Source organism: Acomys minous (assembly GCF_964271855.1).
Source record: "Acomys minous genome assembly, chromosome: 9".
NCBI classification, from domain to species: Eukaryota; Metazoa; Chordata; class Mammalia; order Rodentia; family Muridae; genus Acomys; species Acomys minous.
In genome coordinates this window covers 47,638,046-47,651,396 of record NC_140490.1, presented here as the reverse complement: position 1 = coordinate 47,651,396, position 13,351 = coordinate 47,638,046, and the positions used below count along the sequence as shown (strand labels likewise).

Sequence of the window (13,351 nt, the reverse complement as noted above, 5' to 3'; positions counted from 1 at the left end):
GACTGGGCCATGTCATGCATCAGCTGTTACTAACGTAGTTAGATATAGCTGCTGCCTGCAAGTATCAAGTATTAATAGTTCTTTTTAAAAAAAAGTTTATCTGATTTATGTGTGTGTGTGTGTGTGTGTGTGTGTGTGTGTGTGTGCATGCGCGTGCATGCAGTGTGAGCATGTGTGTCAGGATATCGAAGGAGGATAGAAGAGGACATTGAATCCCATGGAGCTCAAGTTACAATCCAATGTGAATCGCCTAATTCGGGCACTGGGAACCAAACTCAAATTCTCTAGATGGGCAGCAAGCGCTCTTAATTGTCATGCAGCGTCTCCAGCCTGAAAGACTGTGTGTGTCCTGTCCAGTGAATGTGGTAAGGTTAGTGCGTTTGGGGTTAGCCTTTCCTTCTGTGGTCTATCCCTGGCCACCTTGATTATGGGTTCCACCACCACTGTTTACCAGTGTTACAAAACATGAGTGACGCAGAGGAGAGAACTGTGCCCTTGTACACACGATGGCAAGCCAGTCTCGCCACTACCTGCTTGTTATAAATATTGGCTGCAATCCGCTTCCTCAACACCAGCTCCATAGCTGCCGGGTGGCTGAGCTGCACCGTGGTCTTCACAATCAGGTAGATTCTCTCACTCTGCGGTGTGACCCGATTCAAGTGAACGGAATCATGCACGGAGGAGTCCCAGGAGGCTGTGGCAGAAACCTGGGGGTAGCAGGATGTTGGGGCAGTGCGTCAGGCAGAGCGGTTTTACGAGACATCCCAGAGAAAGAACATCAATTCTCCTTCCTGTTATCAAACAGATTTCTTCCCTCATCTATTTTGAAAGGTGACACAGACGGGATTCTGTCCAGTGTCCCTGGTCCCCTTTCCCAAAGCTGACCACAGCAGCTTATCAGGCTGACAGGGATCCTGTACTCATGTAGATCTCAAGAGAGGCCTGGGTGTAACCTGTGCTAATGTGAAGATCTCAAGAGAGCCCTGTGCTCACGTGAAGGGCCCTGGGGGGTAAGCTGTGCTCACGTGAACGGCCCTGGGGGTAAGCTGTGCTCATGTGATGGGCCCCGGGGTAAGCTGTGCTCACGTGAATGGCCCTGGGGGTAAGCTGTGCTCACGTGAACGGCCCTGGGGGTAAGCTGTGCTCATATAATGGGCCCTGGGATAAGTTACCTCGTCATCACCGTGCTTTATGATGGGCAGGTAGAAGAACTGACTGCCGTGCTCCTTGGGCAGGATGGAGTTCACACCCGATGCATGGGGACCCACCAGCTGCTCGTTGGCACTGAGGTCATCCGCTGACCAAGTCCAAGGCAAGAGATAAAAATAGAGCAAGGAAAGTCAGCTTTTAAGCAAACAGCAACATTTAAAAAATATGCCTTTTAAATTTATTTTTCCACTTTATACCTTATTTTTTAAAATTATTATTTAATTAATTAATTAAAACAAAAAGTCAGCCCCCGGCGTGGTGGTGCATGCCTGTAATCCCAGCACTCAGGGAAGCAGGGGCAGGTGGATTTCTGTGAGTTTGAGGCCAGCCTAGTCTACAAAGCGAGTCCAGGACAGCCAAGGCTACACAGAGAAACCCTAACTCGAAAAACCAAACCAAAACTAAACTAAAAAGTAATGGGTTTTGAGAAAATGACAGCATTTCCTCCTGTGACCTCTCTTGTTGGCTCCCTTCTCCCCTGCTGCTGTGTCACACATAATCAGATTTTTAAAAACTTGATGGTTCAAGGACTGAACCCAGGAACCTCTGCAAACTAAACACATGCTTGCCACTGAGCTACACCCTAGCCCAAAATACGCTTCTGGTGGGTAAAGTGCACTCATAGTTTTGTTTACTCTTTTTATTCCATATTCTGCACTTGAAAGAGATACTCAAAAATTCACAACAGCTATTCTTTTTTCTTTCTTTCTTTGTTCGTTTTTTGGGTCAGGGTTTCTCTGTGTAGCCTTGGCTGTCCTGGATCTCACTTTGTGGACCAGGCTGACCTCGAACTCACAGAGATCTGCCTGCCTCTGCCTCCTGGGTGTTGGCATTAACAGTGTGTGCCACCACACCCAGCAGATATTACTGTTTTAAAATACAACTGAATTAGTCAAAAAGCTGCCTTGCCAGCTTCCTATAAGATAGATTGGATGTCTTCCACGTGTAGTCTTACTGTCCTCTTACCACCCAAATACTTTCCCTAAACATGCTGCAGATTTTTTTCTAGTTTCATATATTAAGTTTGTTGTCCTACTTAAACTCACATTAAATGTATGTATGTATGCATGCATGCATATATCTATCTATCTATCTATCTATCTATCTATCTTTGAGACAAGGTCTATATAGGCCTGGCTGTCCTGGAACTTCCTATGCAGACCAGGCTGGCCTCAGACTGATAGAGATCCCGTTGCCTCAGCCTCCTGAGTGCTGGAATTCAAGGTGTATGCTACTGTGTCTGCCTGACTTGTGGACCTACTGAAGAGGTCATATATAAGGGATTTTGCTTCTCGAGCACACTGGAAACCACTGCACCTAAGTGTCAGGCTCAAGAACAACTGCTACTCTCTTTTCAGTCTTGGAGGCGGAGCCATACTAGGCCAGTCCTCTGCCACTAAGCTATATACCCACCCCATTTCATTCAAAGTCTGTTCATCTGTGTGCGAGCCTGTGTCTAAGTGCAGGTTTGCATGTGACACTGCACACGTGTGGAGGTCAGAGGACACCTCTTGAGGGTTAGTCCTCCCCTTCTACTGTGAGGCATCTGGGGACAAATGCAGACAGTCACCTCCCTGGCCTGCGTTTCTACCTGATGAGCTATATTAGACCTCGCCCCACACATACACACAGCGCTTTTTACTTTGAGACAGAATCTTAACTAAGTTACTTTGGCTGGCCCTGATGTTTTTATCTTCTTGCCTCTGCTTTCCAAGTAGCTCGGAGGATGCCAGGCCCTACAACTATATTGGGTGGTGGCGGGGAACAGTCTGAGCTTACGGCCTTATGCTCCATCACTGAGCTATATCCTCAGCCACAGGACAACTGTCAGTACAAGGGGGAGAGCACAGTCATTTATGGTACCCGAGCTGCTGGGGGTTGAGGGCTGAGGGCACCAGCCTGACACCTGACCCTCAGCCCTTACCAGGCCTGACACAGAATCTCCAGAGCAACTCCTTTTGCAGGTCCCATCGGCCACTAATATCTCAGAGCAGAAGCTTTGTGTTCTTGATTGCAGTTTTCAATGTCCTGGGTGCTTTGTGTGAGGTTAGACCCACATGTCTCCTCCAGTGACCATATGCCACGCTTATGCAGGTGACCAGAGCCAAACTGTCACCTACTGTGCCATATCAGTAATTACCAAAGAGATTTACACTTCAAATAACACAAGACTGCAGAAATGATGGTCTCAGCTGACTTGGATGATGCTGGGATGGGTAGGTACCTACTTACCATTCAGATCCAGGAAGAGAACTGGTATGTGTGTTTCCATCCCGGGAGGTGGGACCCTAAATTCAACAGCAAAGTTTTCTCATTAGAACAGGTGTGGTTTATATTTTGTTAATTAACAGAACACTGCAGAGCCACAGAAACAGAAGGGACCTACAGTGGGGTTGTCGAACCTTCAGATGTACCGTCATGCTTGTTTATTTTATTGTGTATGCGTCTCACACGCACCATGGCAGAGGACAATCTACAGAGTCAGTTCTCTCCTTTCACCAAGCGAGCCAGGGATTAAACTCATGTTGCCAGACTTCAGAGCAAGGGCCACTAAGTCGTATCTCCAGTGCCCATCATTTTTAATTTTTAATTTCTTAACGTAACTGTTGTTATAAAAATACGTCATGTTTTTATAACTCCCGTGTTGACACAAGTCATGGGAATTACTGTAACATATAAAAGAACTGCCAGGCATATATGCACTGCATGTGATTAACTAAAACAAAGATTAATCGAAGCCTTTCAATTCAATTCAATTTAGCTCAAGGGGCTAAAGAGATAGCTCAACAGTCAGAGTACTTGCTCGTCTTTCAGATAACTCAGGTTCAGTGCCCGCATCCTACCATGACTCACAGTTCTCCACAGCTCTACTTCCAGGGGGTCTGACACCCTCTCCTGGCCTCCTCAGGCAGCCGGCATGCATGCATGCACGCACACAATATGCACACAGACAAAACATTCATACACCAGAGAATAAAAAAAAAAAATAAATGAAATAACAGGGGAAGTAAACAAAAGGGACAATAACACTGAAAACTCCAAGGAGTGAGCACAAGCCGAGGCAGGAGGTGCTGTGTGCAGCAGAGAGCAGGCAAGTACAGTGCACAGACTGGCCCAGCTTCATCTGAATCATCTTACAGGGCTCTTTTTTTTTTTTAAAATATTTTATTTAATTTTAATTTATGTGTGTTGGTATGAGGGTGTCAGATCTTGGAGTTACAGACAGTTGTGAGCTGCCATGTGGGTGCTGGGAATTGAACCCGGGTCCTTTGGAAGAGCAGGCAGTGCCCTTAACCACTGAGCCATCTCTCCAGCCCCTTACAGGGCTCTTAAAGGTCCCGGGTCGTATCCTTCCTCCTCTTCTTTTTTGATTTATTAAGTATTCAGTGTTTTGCCTGCATGTACACCTACACGCCAGAAGAGGGCACCAGATCTCATTCTAGATGGTTGTGAGCCACCATGTGGTTGCTGGGAATTGATCTTGGGACCTTTGGAAGAGCGGACAGTGCTCTTAACCTCTGAGCCATCTCTCTGGCCCATATCCTTCCTCTTCTTAGTCACATATAGGGTGGGACCGAGGTTGATATTCTATGAACATTTGAGATGACAAGAGGCTAAGGTGAGGAGGAGGACTGACTAGGGAGGACACTGAGGGACAATAAGGTTGGAATGAGCTGACTGCTCACAGGGAGCAGCCTGCAGAGACGGCACACTACATACAGGGCCCAAACACAAAGGCTGAAACTGCAAGGAGAAACAGCAGGCTGACAGTTCTGTGCCTGCAGACTCAGATTAGCCCATCCACTCAGAAATACCATGACATCGGTTCCCTTCCATTATCAAAAATAGTGGGGCACCGGGCAGCAGTGGCACATGCCTATAATCCCAGCACTCAGGAGGCAGAGGCCAGCAGATCATCATGAGTTCAAGGCCAGCCTCGTCTACACAGCAAGTCCAGAACAGCCAAGGCTACACAGAGAAACCATGTCTTGGAAAAAATAAAAAAATTAAAAATTAAAATAGGGCCGGGCAGTGGTGGCGCATGCCTTTAATCTCAGCACTTGGGAGGCAGAAGCAGGCAGATCCAGTCTGGTCTACAAAGTGAGTCCAGCCCAGCCAAGGCTACACAGAGAAACCCTGTCTCAAAAAAACCAAAATAAATAAATAAATAAATAAAGTGGGGTTTGTTTTTGTTTTTGTTTTTGTTTTTCTGTGCAGCTTTCGCTGTTCTAAACTTGCTTCGTAGACCAGGCTGGCCCCAAATTCTGCCTCCCTGAGTGCTGGGGTTACAGGCGTGTGCTACCCTGCCCAGCTTAGGACATATTTTTATAGTAAGAATGAGAATTAGAAGCAACAGAGCCACCATTAAATAAATATACACAAAAGATACTTTCTATGTATAATATGCATTATAATGTAGACTATATTCAAACAAACAAGCCTCTTTATATATGTAATAGCTCTAAGTCTCCCAACAGTACACAAACAGTTCCACTTACATATCAGGAAAAAAAGCAAAAAGAGTTCAAGACATACAACAATGGGACTATGGCTATGTTGGCAGAGTACTTGCCTAGCATGCACCAGTCCCTGGGTTTAATCCCCAGAGCTGTATAAAATCGGTGTGGTGGTGCATACCTGTCACCCCAGCACTTGGGAGGTAAAGGCTGAATCAGAAATTTAGAGATCAGAAGTTAAGGCCATCCTTGGTTACAGATCAAATTTGAGGCTACACAAGAAACAGGAGACCCTGTCTCTGTACCCACTCAAAACAAACAAGGGCTGAAGGTTGACACTAATCCAGGCCCTTTATTTTACCCTAGACATGAGGACAGACAGCAGGCTGCTTCTTAAGCGCAGACCGAGTAGTAGCTAGATGCTCAGCTCACTGATGACGTCATGCTTGAGCATGAACCAGGGGTTTTCAACCTGTGGGTCACACCCATTGCAAACCTTTATCTCCAAAAGATTTACATTATGACTTATAACAGCAGCAACATTATAATTATGAAGTAGCAATGAAAATAATCTTATGGTTGTGAGTCACCACAACACAAGGAGCTACATTAAAGATTCTCAGCATTAGGATGGTTGAGAACCACTGCTCTGTACCATCAAAGCAGGCAAATTAACCACATGCCAGGGCAAATAAGATCTTTTTCTGTTTTTTTTCAGTATCCTTTTAAACCTCCTTTCTCATTCAGGGGCCAAACTGCTTATTCAGAGGAAGAGGGGAATGCAGCCTTTTACTCACTCCCCGTCAGGTCACTTTTGGAAGGAGCTGCCTGTGATAGGAAAGTTACAAAAGGAGGTCAAAATGCTGGAGGCAGTTGGCCCTCCCCTCAGCTGCAGCTAGCTGTTGACCCTGGACAGCCACCTGTATGGCTTTTGACACAGGTGATGCTCAGCACGTTGCCAGAGCTGTGTAGAGAAAGGTGGCCTTACCAGTCAGCAGGTGCACCAGGGATGCCGCTGCCAGGGGCAGGGACCAGCACTGCATTCCTCTCCTCCGTCAGCCCCACCCACTGCTCTACCAGCCTGGCTTCCCGCTCCACATCATCTTCTGTTTTCTCTGCAGAATGACAGGAGGACATGAATGACAGCAAAAGAGAAGGGACAACTGCTACATTTAACACAGCCAGATTTTCACCTGGGGACATCCAAAATGGTTGATAAGAGTACTACTACATTCCAAAGAGGGAACTGTGCTTCTGAAGACCAAGGGTGGGCATTCGGATTGAGATAGGATGTGACACCAGCTTCAGTGAGCAGAGGCCAGAAGGTGGGTGGTGTACTCCTGGCGCTGTGTCTGGGGAAGGGTTAGGAATACACACCATATCTACTTTATACACTTGCTGGAACGATCCAGTTCATTGATGGGTGTGATGTGGCTTATAAAATGACAAGCCACGTTACAAAGACAGAGGACTTAAATGTTTCCTATACGGCGCTCTGTAAAACCTTTTTATTTTCCTTCATGTTCATGGTGAAAAGGATTTTACTAGATACATTTTTAAATGTTCATGCTCCTAACTCAACTCTGGGATTCCCTAGGTAGACTCATTGATTTTTCAGCAGTGGACTAGGCACACACACAAACCTATACCACAGGCTGGGCTAAGATGGTTTACCAAGGAGAATTTTGTTGATATGAAACGGAATGACACCCACATGTACTGGTACAGTGGTAAGTACCCTGAATAACCGTGAAATTAAACGGAGAGCACAGGTTGTTTAGTTGGCTGCTGGCTGGCTGACTATTTATCTATCCATCCATCCACCCACCCACCTATCCATCTATCCATCCATCCATCTACTCACCCACCCACCCACCCATCTATCTCTCTGCCTCATTTAGACAGGTGTTTTACTATGCAGCCCTGGCTGGTCTGGAACTCACTATGATGTAGACCATGCTCAACTTGAGCTCACAGAGATCCACGTGTCTCTCGTGCAAAAGCTGAGATTAAAGGTATGAGCCACCACACTTGGATCACAAGGATTTTTTTTCAAAATTTTTAATATTTTTTAATTTTTTAATTTTTTGGCCACTGAATAATGCTGAAAAAGCTACTCCTGGAAGAGTTTAATCCCATGTACATTTTTTTTTTAACATTTATTTATTTTGTGTGGGAAATGGGACAAGCATATCACAGCAGACGTGGACACAAGAAGACAGCCTGTGAGAGTCGGTTCTCTCCTTCTACCTTGTGGGTTCTGGGGGACTGAACTTGTGCTGTCAGGCTTGGTGGCACACGCCTTCACTTGCTGAGCCATCCCGTGCGAACCCCATCACGTACCTTTCTTATTGCTGACTTTTTTTATCTGTTCATCTAAGTATTCCCGTCGTTTGATGAGTGCCTCTGACCATCTCTCTCTCACACAATTCAAGTCTTCTTCCTGACAACAACAGAGGGAAGGGTTCCTTTCTCTATGGAATATGTAGACAGTGACTCATGTTGTATAAGAAAGGTATTTAAATAGACCAGGGAACTTTGCATTAGGAAAGGCCATTGAATGCCACAGTGGTTAATCAACATGTGAGAAAGCAGAGGTCAAAGAATGCTCCATGCTGACCAAGGATGCTGGTACCCAGAAATCAGAGCCCCTGGATCTTCAGAAGGACAATTGCAGTGAAAGGCAAGACAAGCTCAAGCGATGCTAGAATGGGTTGATTTTTTTTTTTTTACACTGCAAGGTTTTTATGCTGTATGTGGGCACACCCATGTCTGTGTGCATTTACACGGTGGCAAGTCATTGATAGATGTGTGTCTTCAAGCAGAAGGACACCATAAGCAAAGCTTAAAGCACAGACCATCAAACGGTGGGGACAGTGACAGGCATTTATGTAGTCCATAGATCAATGGCCTTATTATTTATGCATGATTTTTTTTTCTGAAATGGAAAGAACAGGTCAGCAGAAAACCTTCTGAACTTGCTGAAAAGATTTTCACAGCCAACCGCCACCACGAGGATAAACAGAACTCTCCCATGCAGAGACTCCACATGCAGTCAGCCATGCTCCAAGAAACCCCAGAAGCAGCCGCTGGACTCCACTGTGAACACGGCAGGAAGCACGCCCAAAGCCGTAAGACGTTAGTGGACGGCACAGCTGAGACCTACGAAGATGCTGACCTTCCCACAAGACCTGCCTTTGTTCACTTTCATCCTCTCTTAGTAAAATGAGTAGGGAAGGAAAAACCATCAGTTCTATTGCAGATACCCCTTGGCCTAATTCTAATGAGGACGACCTGAGGCTAAGAGTAGACGGAGGGAACGCTGGAGCTTTTCCTACAATGTCCCCACAGCTGACATAGAGGACAGCTCATTGAGGACCCAACCTGTCAACCTGGGAAAGTGGGATAGCAGTACAGAGCCCGGGAAGTCACAGCACCCCAGCTGACTGCTTGGACCACGAGCCCACCATCACCCATGGCTGTCAGGCTAGCTGAGGCTGGCTGGGTTTACACGCCACATCGGCTCATCCTCCCTTTCTCCATTTCCAACAAGAGAAAGCTGCTCTAAATTCTCAACATGATGAACTAAGTGTGACCCCGACGAGAGGGTAAACTGGTTAAATAAAACAAAACAATAGTCTGTGCACAAGTCTCCAAGCTTTTTGCCCATTGCAAGTGTTTGTTTATTTGCTTGTTTATTTGGAGTCAAATGGTATTTAGAGTAACGTTAATCTTCCAGAACTGAGAGGCAAAGTGCAGTTTAGTAGAGGAAAGACAAGAGTGGACGGGAAGACTGTGAGTGGAGGACAGCAGTGTGCTTTCTGAGGTCACTCATCTTACGACAGCCACTGCGGTCTCCCTCGGCAAGGCTTTCCTAGCTGGTCACTGGAGCCGGCATAGTGCAGTGCCTGCTTACAGATTTGGAACTTACAGGAAAAGCGAGAGAAATTACATTGTGCCCTTGATCACATACAAAGCAAATCAAGAGCAAGAGAGAAACTCTGCTGGCCCTGTTGCCGCCTCCCTGGCCTCTGCTTTGCGAAGGCTGGCGATTAGCGAGAGCTGTGCCCCATGCTCGGCATTGGCAGCCGTGGCAATACCTGATAACTATCCATGTCACTGCCATCCTCCTCATCTCTCTGGTGGGGAGAAAATAAACATAAAGGACACGCATTTTTGTTTTTTCTCAAACAGCATACGGGGGAAAATGATTTAACACATGTCACAATGGACGCCTCATACAACATTAGCACCGTAAAGCCCTTCACTGAATCCCAAAAGGTTAGGAAGGATTAAATTCATCTGTCCGTCTGTCCATCTGTCTTTCTGTCTGTCTGTCTGTCTCTCTCTCTCTCTCTGTGCCTTCTGTGCTGTGCGTGTGTGAGTGAGAGAGAGAGAGAGAGAAAGAGAGGACAATTCACAAGAATCATTTTTCCTTCCACTATCTGGGTTCTGGGGCTCACACGCAGGATGTCAGGCTTGGAGCCAAGTGCCTTTCCTACTGAGTCATTTTAACACCCCAAGAATTTTTTTTAAAGTAAGGAAAACAAATATTTTGAAAGAGAATTCTCTCAGAAACAATCAAAAGCAACACTTGTGGGCCACTGTCCTTGGTGACATGTATTCTGGGTACTCGTTCCAAGGTTCGGGTTGTTTCTTAGTGGGACAGAAAAAGGCTCATCTACAAAGGACTTAGAGATTCCCTTCTCGCTGAGACCCTGGTGGATGAGACGATTAATCCAAGGTTCACCCAGATGGTGGCCGCTCAGGACAGAAGCGGGGACTCTAGTCTCCAACCCCAGCAGCCATTCTATGGAGTTCATCACTCATGGGTAAAGGTGTCCCAGGGATACCCGGGGGGTGGAGGGGGCCCCCTAAGGCTAACGGCACATGAGGTTCTGGATTGGCTCCTGCAGGGGAAGCTGAACCACTGGAACGCACTGGTTATCAGTGTCTACTGTGGATGGACCACAGCTGCCCCAAAGGCATGGCTACATTTCACAATAGTTACACAAAGTAACAATTTTGGTAAAAACATTAGGCAAGACAAAGAACCATGCTGAAAATTAGAGTTTGGGTTGAGACAATTTTCCTTAGAAAGGAGACTAGATACCCTGGGTTCATCATCATCATCATCATCACCATTATCACCATCATCACCACCACCACCATCCTCAACATCATCACCACCACTTTACAGATTGGGTCTCTCTATGTAAACCTGGTTGGCCTGAAACTCACTATGTAGATCAGGCTGGCCTTGGATCTGCAGTGGTCCTCCTGCCTCTGTCTCCCAAATTCTGGCATTACAGGGATGCTCCATTTTGCGCAGTGAAAGCATTTATTTAAATTTATAGCAATCTTTTTTTTAGTGAGGGTATATTAGAATCATTAAAATCCAGTTATAGCTATTTTCACATGCACACTTCAAAATACATAACTTTGAAAGTCTGTTGTTATCACCGGCAGCTGTGGGATGAATGTATGAAGAAGTGGTAGCTGAACACTGAAAGAATTGATCTTGAACTGATTTCCTTTATGAACATCAAAGAACAGACCACCGTGACACAACATTATGTCTTAGACTAAAAAGGTACTTTCATCAACCAAAGCCCAGCCTGAGCTTTCAGACTATGAGGTCTGTACCCTGTATTGGCTTCAGCAATCAGGACAGAATACCTATACTGAGCCAACAACAATCTGTAGCTATGACCTTGACCGTGGTAACGGAGGTAAAGTGATCACAGCGTGATTCTGTATGGCTGGTTCAAGCTTTCCTCCTGAGGTGCTGAGGACTGAGCCCAGGATCTCACATATGTAAGCTTGTGTCTTACCATCCAACCACCACTACCCCTAGCCTGAGCAGTACGCTCTTAAGGTAGCAAGCAGCACTGGGCTACAGTTAACTTTTTCAAATCCACATTTTTAATAAAACGTCAGTTCTTTTGTTGTTTAATTACGTTCAGGGGCCGCAATGTCCCCATGGCTTGCCTGGAATTGGCTGTGTAGACCAGGGTGGCCTTGAACTTACAGAAGGGTTCTGACTGCCTCTGCTCCCCAGAGTTGTGTGCCACCATACCCAGGCACTCCCCGTATCCCCCACCCAAATTAGCCAAATTAGTTTTAAAGTACAAATAGGGGCTGGAGAGATGGCTCAGTGGTTAAGGGCATTTGCTGCTCTTCCAGCGGACCCAGGTTTGATGCCCAGCACCCACGTGGTGGCTCACAACCATCTCTAACTCCAGTTCCAGGTGACTCGAAAACCTTTTCTGGTCTCCATGGGTACCAAGCACGCATGTTCTACACACACACACACACACACACACACACTCAAAACACTCATACACATGAAATCTTAAAAATGAAAAAAAAAAAAAAGAATTCTTACAAAGCTCTTGAAGTGGGAATATTCAGCACAGCTGATGATTTTGTTATAGAGGTCAAGCTTAAGTTACACGAACTCCATGTTTTATCTGACCCTGGAGCTCGACTGAGCCAAAAGAGTCTTTGAGAATCATTGAGTCTACTTTATCATTTTTGGACAAGAAAGAAAGAATTCAGTGTTTAAATGAACCAGGAAGTGAGTAGAGAGTTTGGGTCTCCTGACTGTTAAGTCTTGTGCCCACCCCAACTATGAAGTTAATTCCTACAGCCGCTCTCTACGGCCACTCTAGAAGTTGCTGGCTCTGTGAGGGCCTGGTCCGGAGTGAGGATGCGCAGGATTGAATTCCTTACTCACAGGCCACAGACACATGGGTGTGGCAGAGAAGGCCCCCTAGACTTCTCCTTCTCCTTTGCTTTTGCTCTGAAGGAAGCACGCAGACTGCGCTGCAGGGAAGTTTGGTGGGAAAGGAGGGGGGAGGGGAGCGTCTAAAAGCCCCAGGTCGCTGCCTTGTGCTCCAGCTTCCATGAAACCAAGGAGGAACCACGGTAGAAGACGAACCGTGTCTCAGGATTGGCGGGGTTGGTACCCAGACTCCTCAGAGAAATGGAGGGAGACGTTGTCTCTCTGGCAAGGCGGAGAGATGCCCTCTGTCACACGTGACAACTGTGCCCAGTGCCCTGGAGTGCATACATACTTCCAAGCTTCAGCAGGAGGACAGCTATTAAAGTTTGCCCTCCCAGGGCTCAGACTAGCTTTCTGCACTGCCCATCCTCCACAGTGTCTCATGTAGCCCAGGCTAGCCCCAAACTCACTGTGTAGCTGAAGCCGAGCATGAGCCTGGACTATAGTTCTCCTGCCTCCACATTCTAAGTGTTGGGATGACAGGCATCTTTTCATTTCTTACTGAGAACAACAGACTTTGGGGATGAGGATTTAATGGACAAAATGATCATGATTTTATAATAACAAAAAAGAACAGTAAAGATTAATTTAATGTGATGATATACAGCAACAATTTTCTGATAACAATGCAAGTGGGTCAGGCCAGCAATAACCTTCACATACATTGGGCCAGATGTAAAAATAAAAGCATCCCCAAAGCAGATGACTACTAGAGCTTTAAGAAGTACACATTACTAGGCAATACTAAACAGACACAGCATTTTGTATTTATAAAAAAGGCAACAAATGGAGATGAGATTTCGGGGAAGTTACACAGTTTTTTTGTACTCCCAAATTAGACTTTCATTGTACATCAATTTCTTTACTTTTATACTGACTTTTATTTATTTATTTTAAA

General features: G+C 45.9%; 1 protein-coding gene across 5 annotated transcripts in view; it reads right to left on the bottom strand.

Annotated features, from left to right (window-relative positions):
• KIF13A (kinesin family member 13A) overlaps nt 1-13,351 on the bottom strand; it is a 185,215-nt gene that overhangs the window by 26,020 nt on the left and 145,844 nt on the right. For 3 of the 5 annotated variants that reach the window (XM_084795083.1, XM_084795085.1, XM_084795087.1), the window contains 6 exons: nt 9,767-9,805; nt 8,010-8,109; nt 6,655-6,781; nt 3,442-3,497; nt 1,173-1,297; nt 531-707 (listed from right to left, as the gene is read on the bottom strand). In XM_084795083.1, the coding sequence (XP_084651209.1) occupies nt 531-707; nt 1,173-1,297; nt 3,442-3,497; nt 6,655-6,781; nt 8,010-8,109; nt 9,767-9,805 (624 nt within the window). The remainder of the gene's footprint in view (nt 1-530; nt 708-1,172; nt 1,298-3,441; nt 3,498-6,654; nt 6,782-8,009; nt 8,110-9,766; nt 9,806-13,351) is intronic. The other 2 variants (XM_084795084.1, XM_084795086.1) reach the window with 1 other exon arrangement.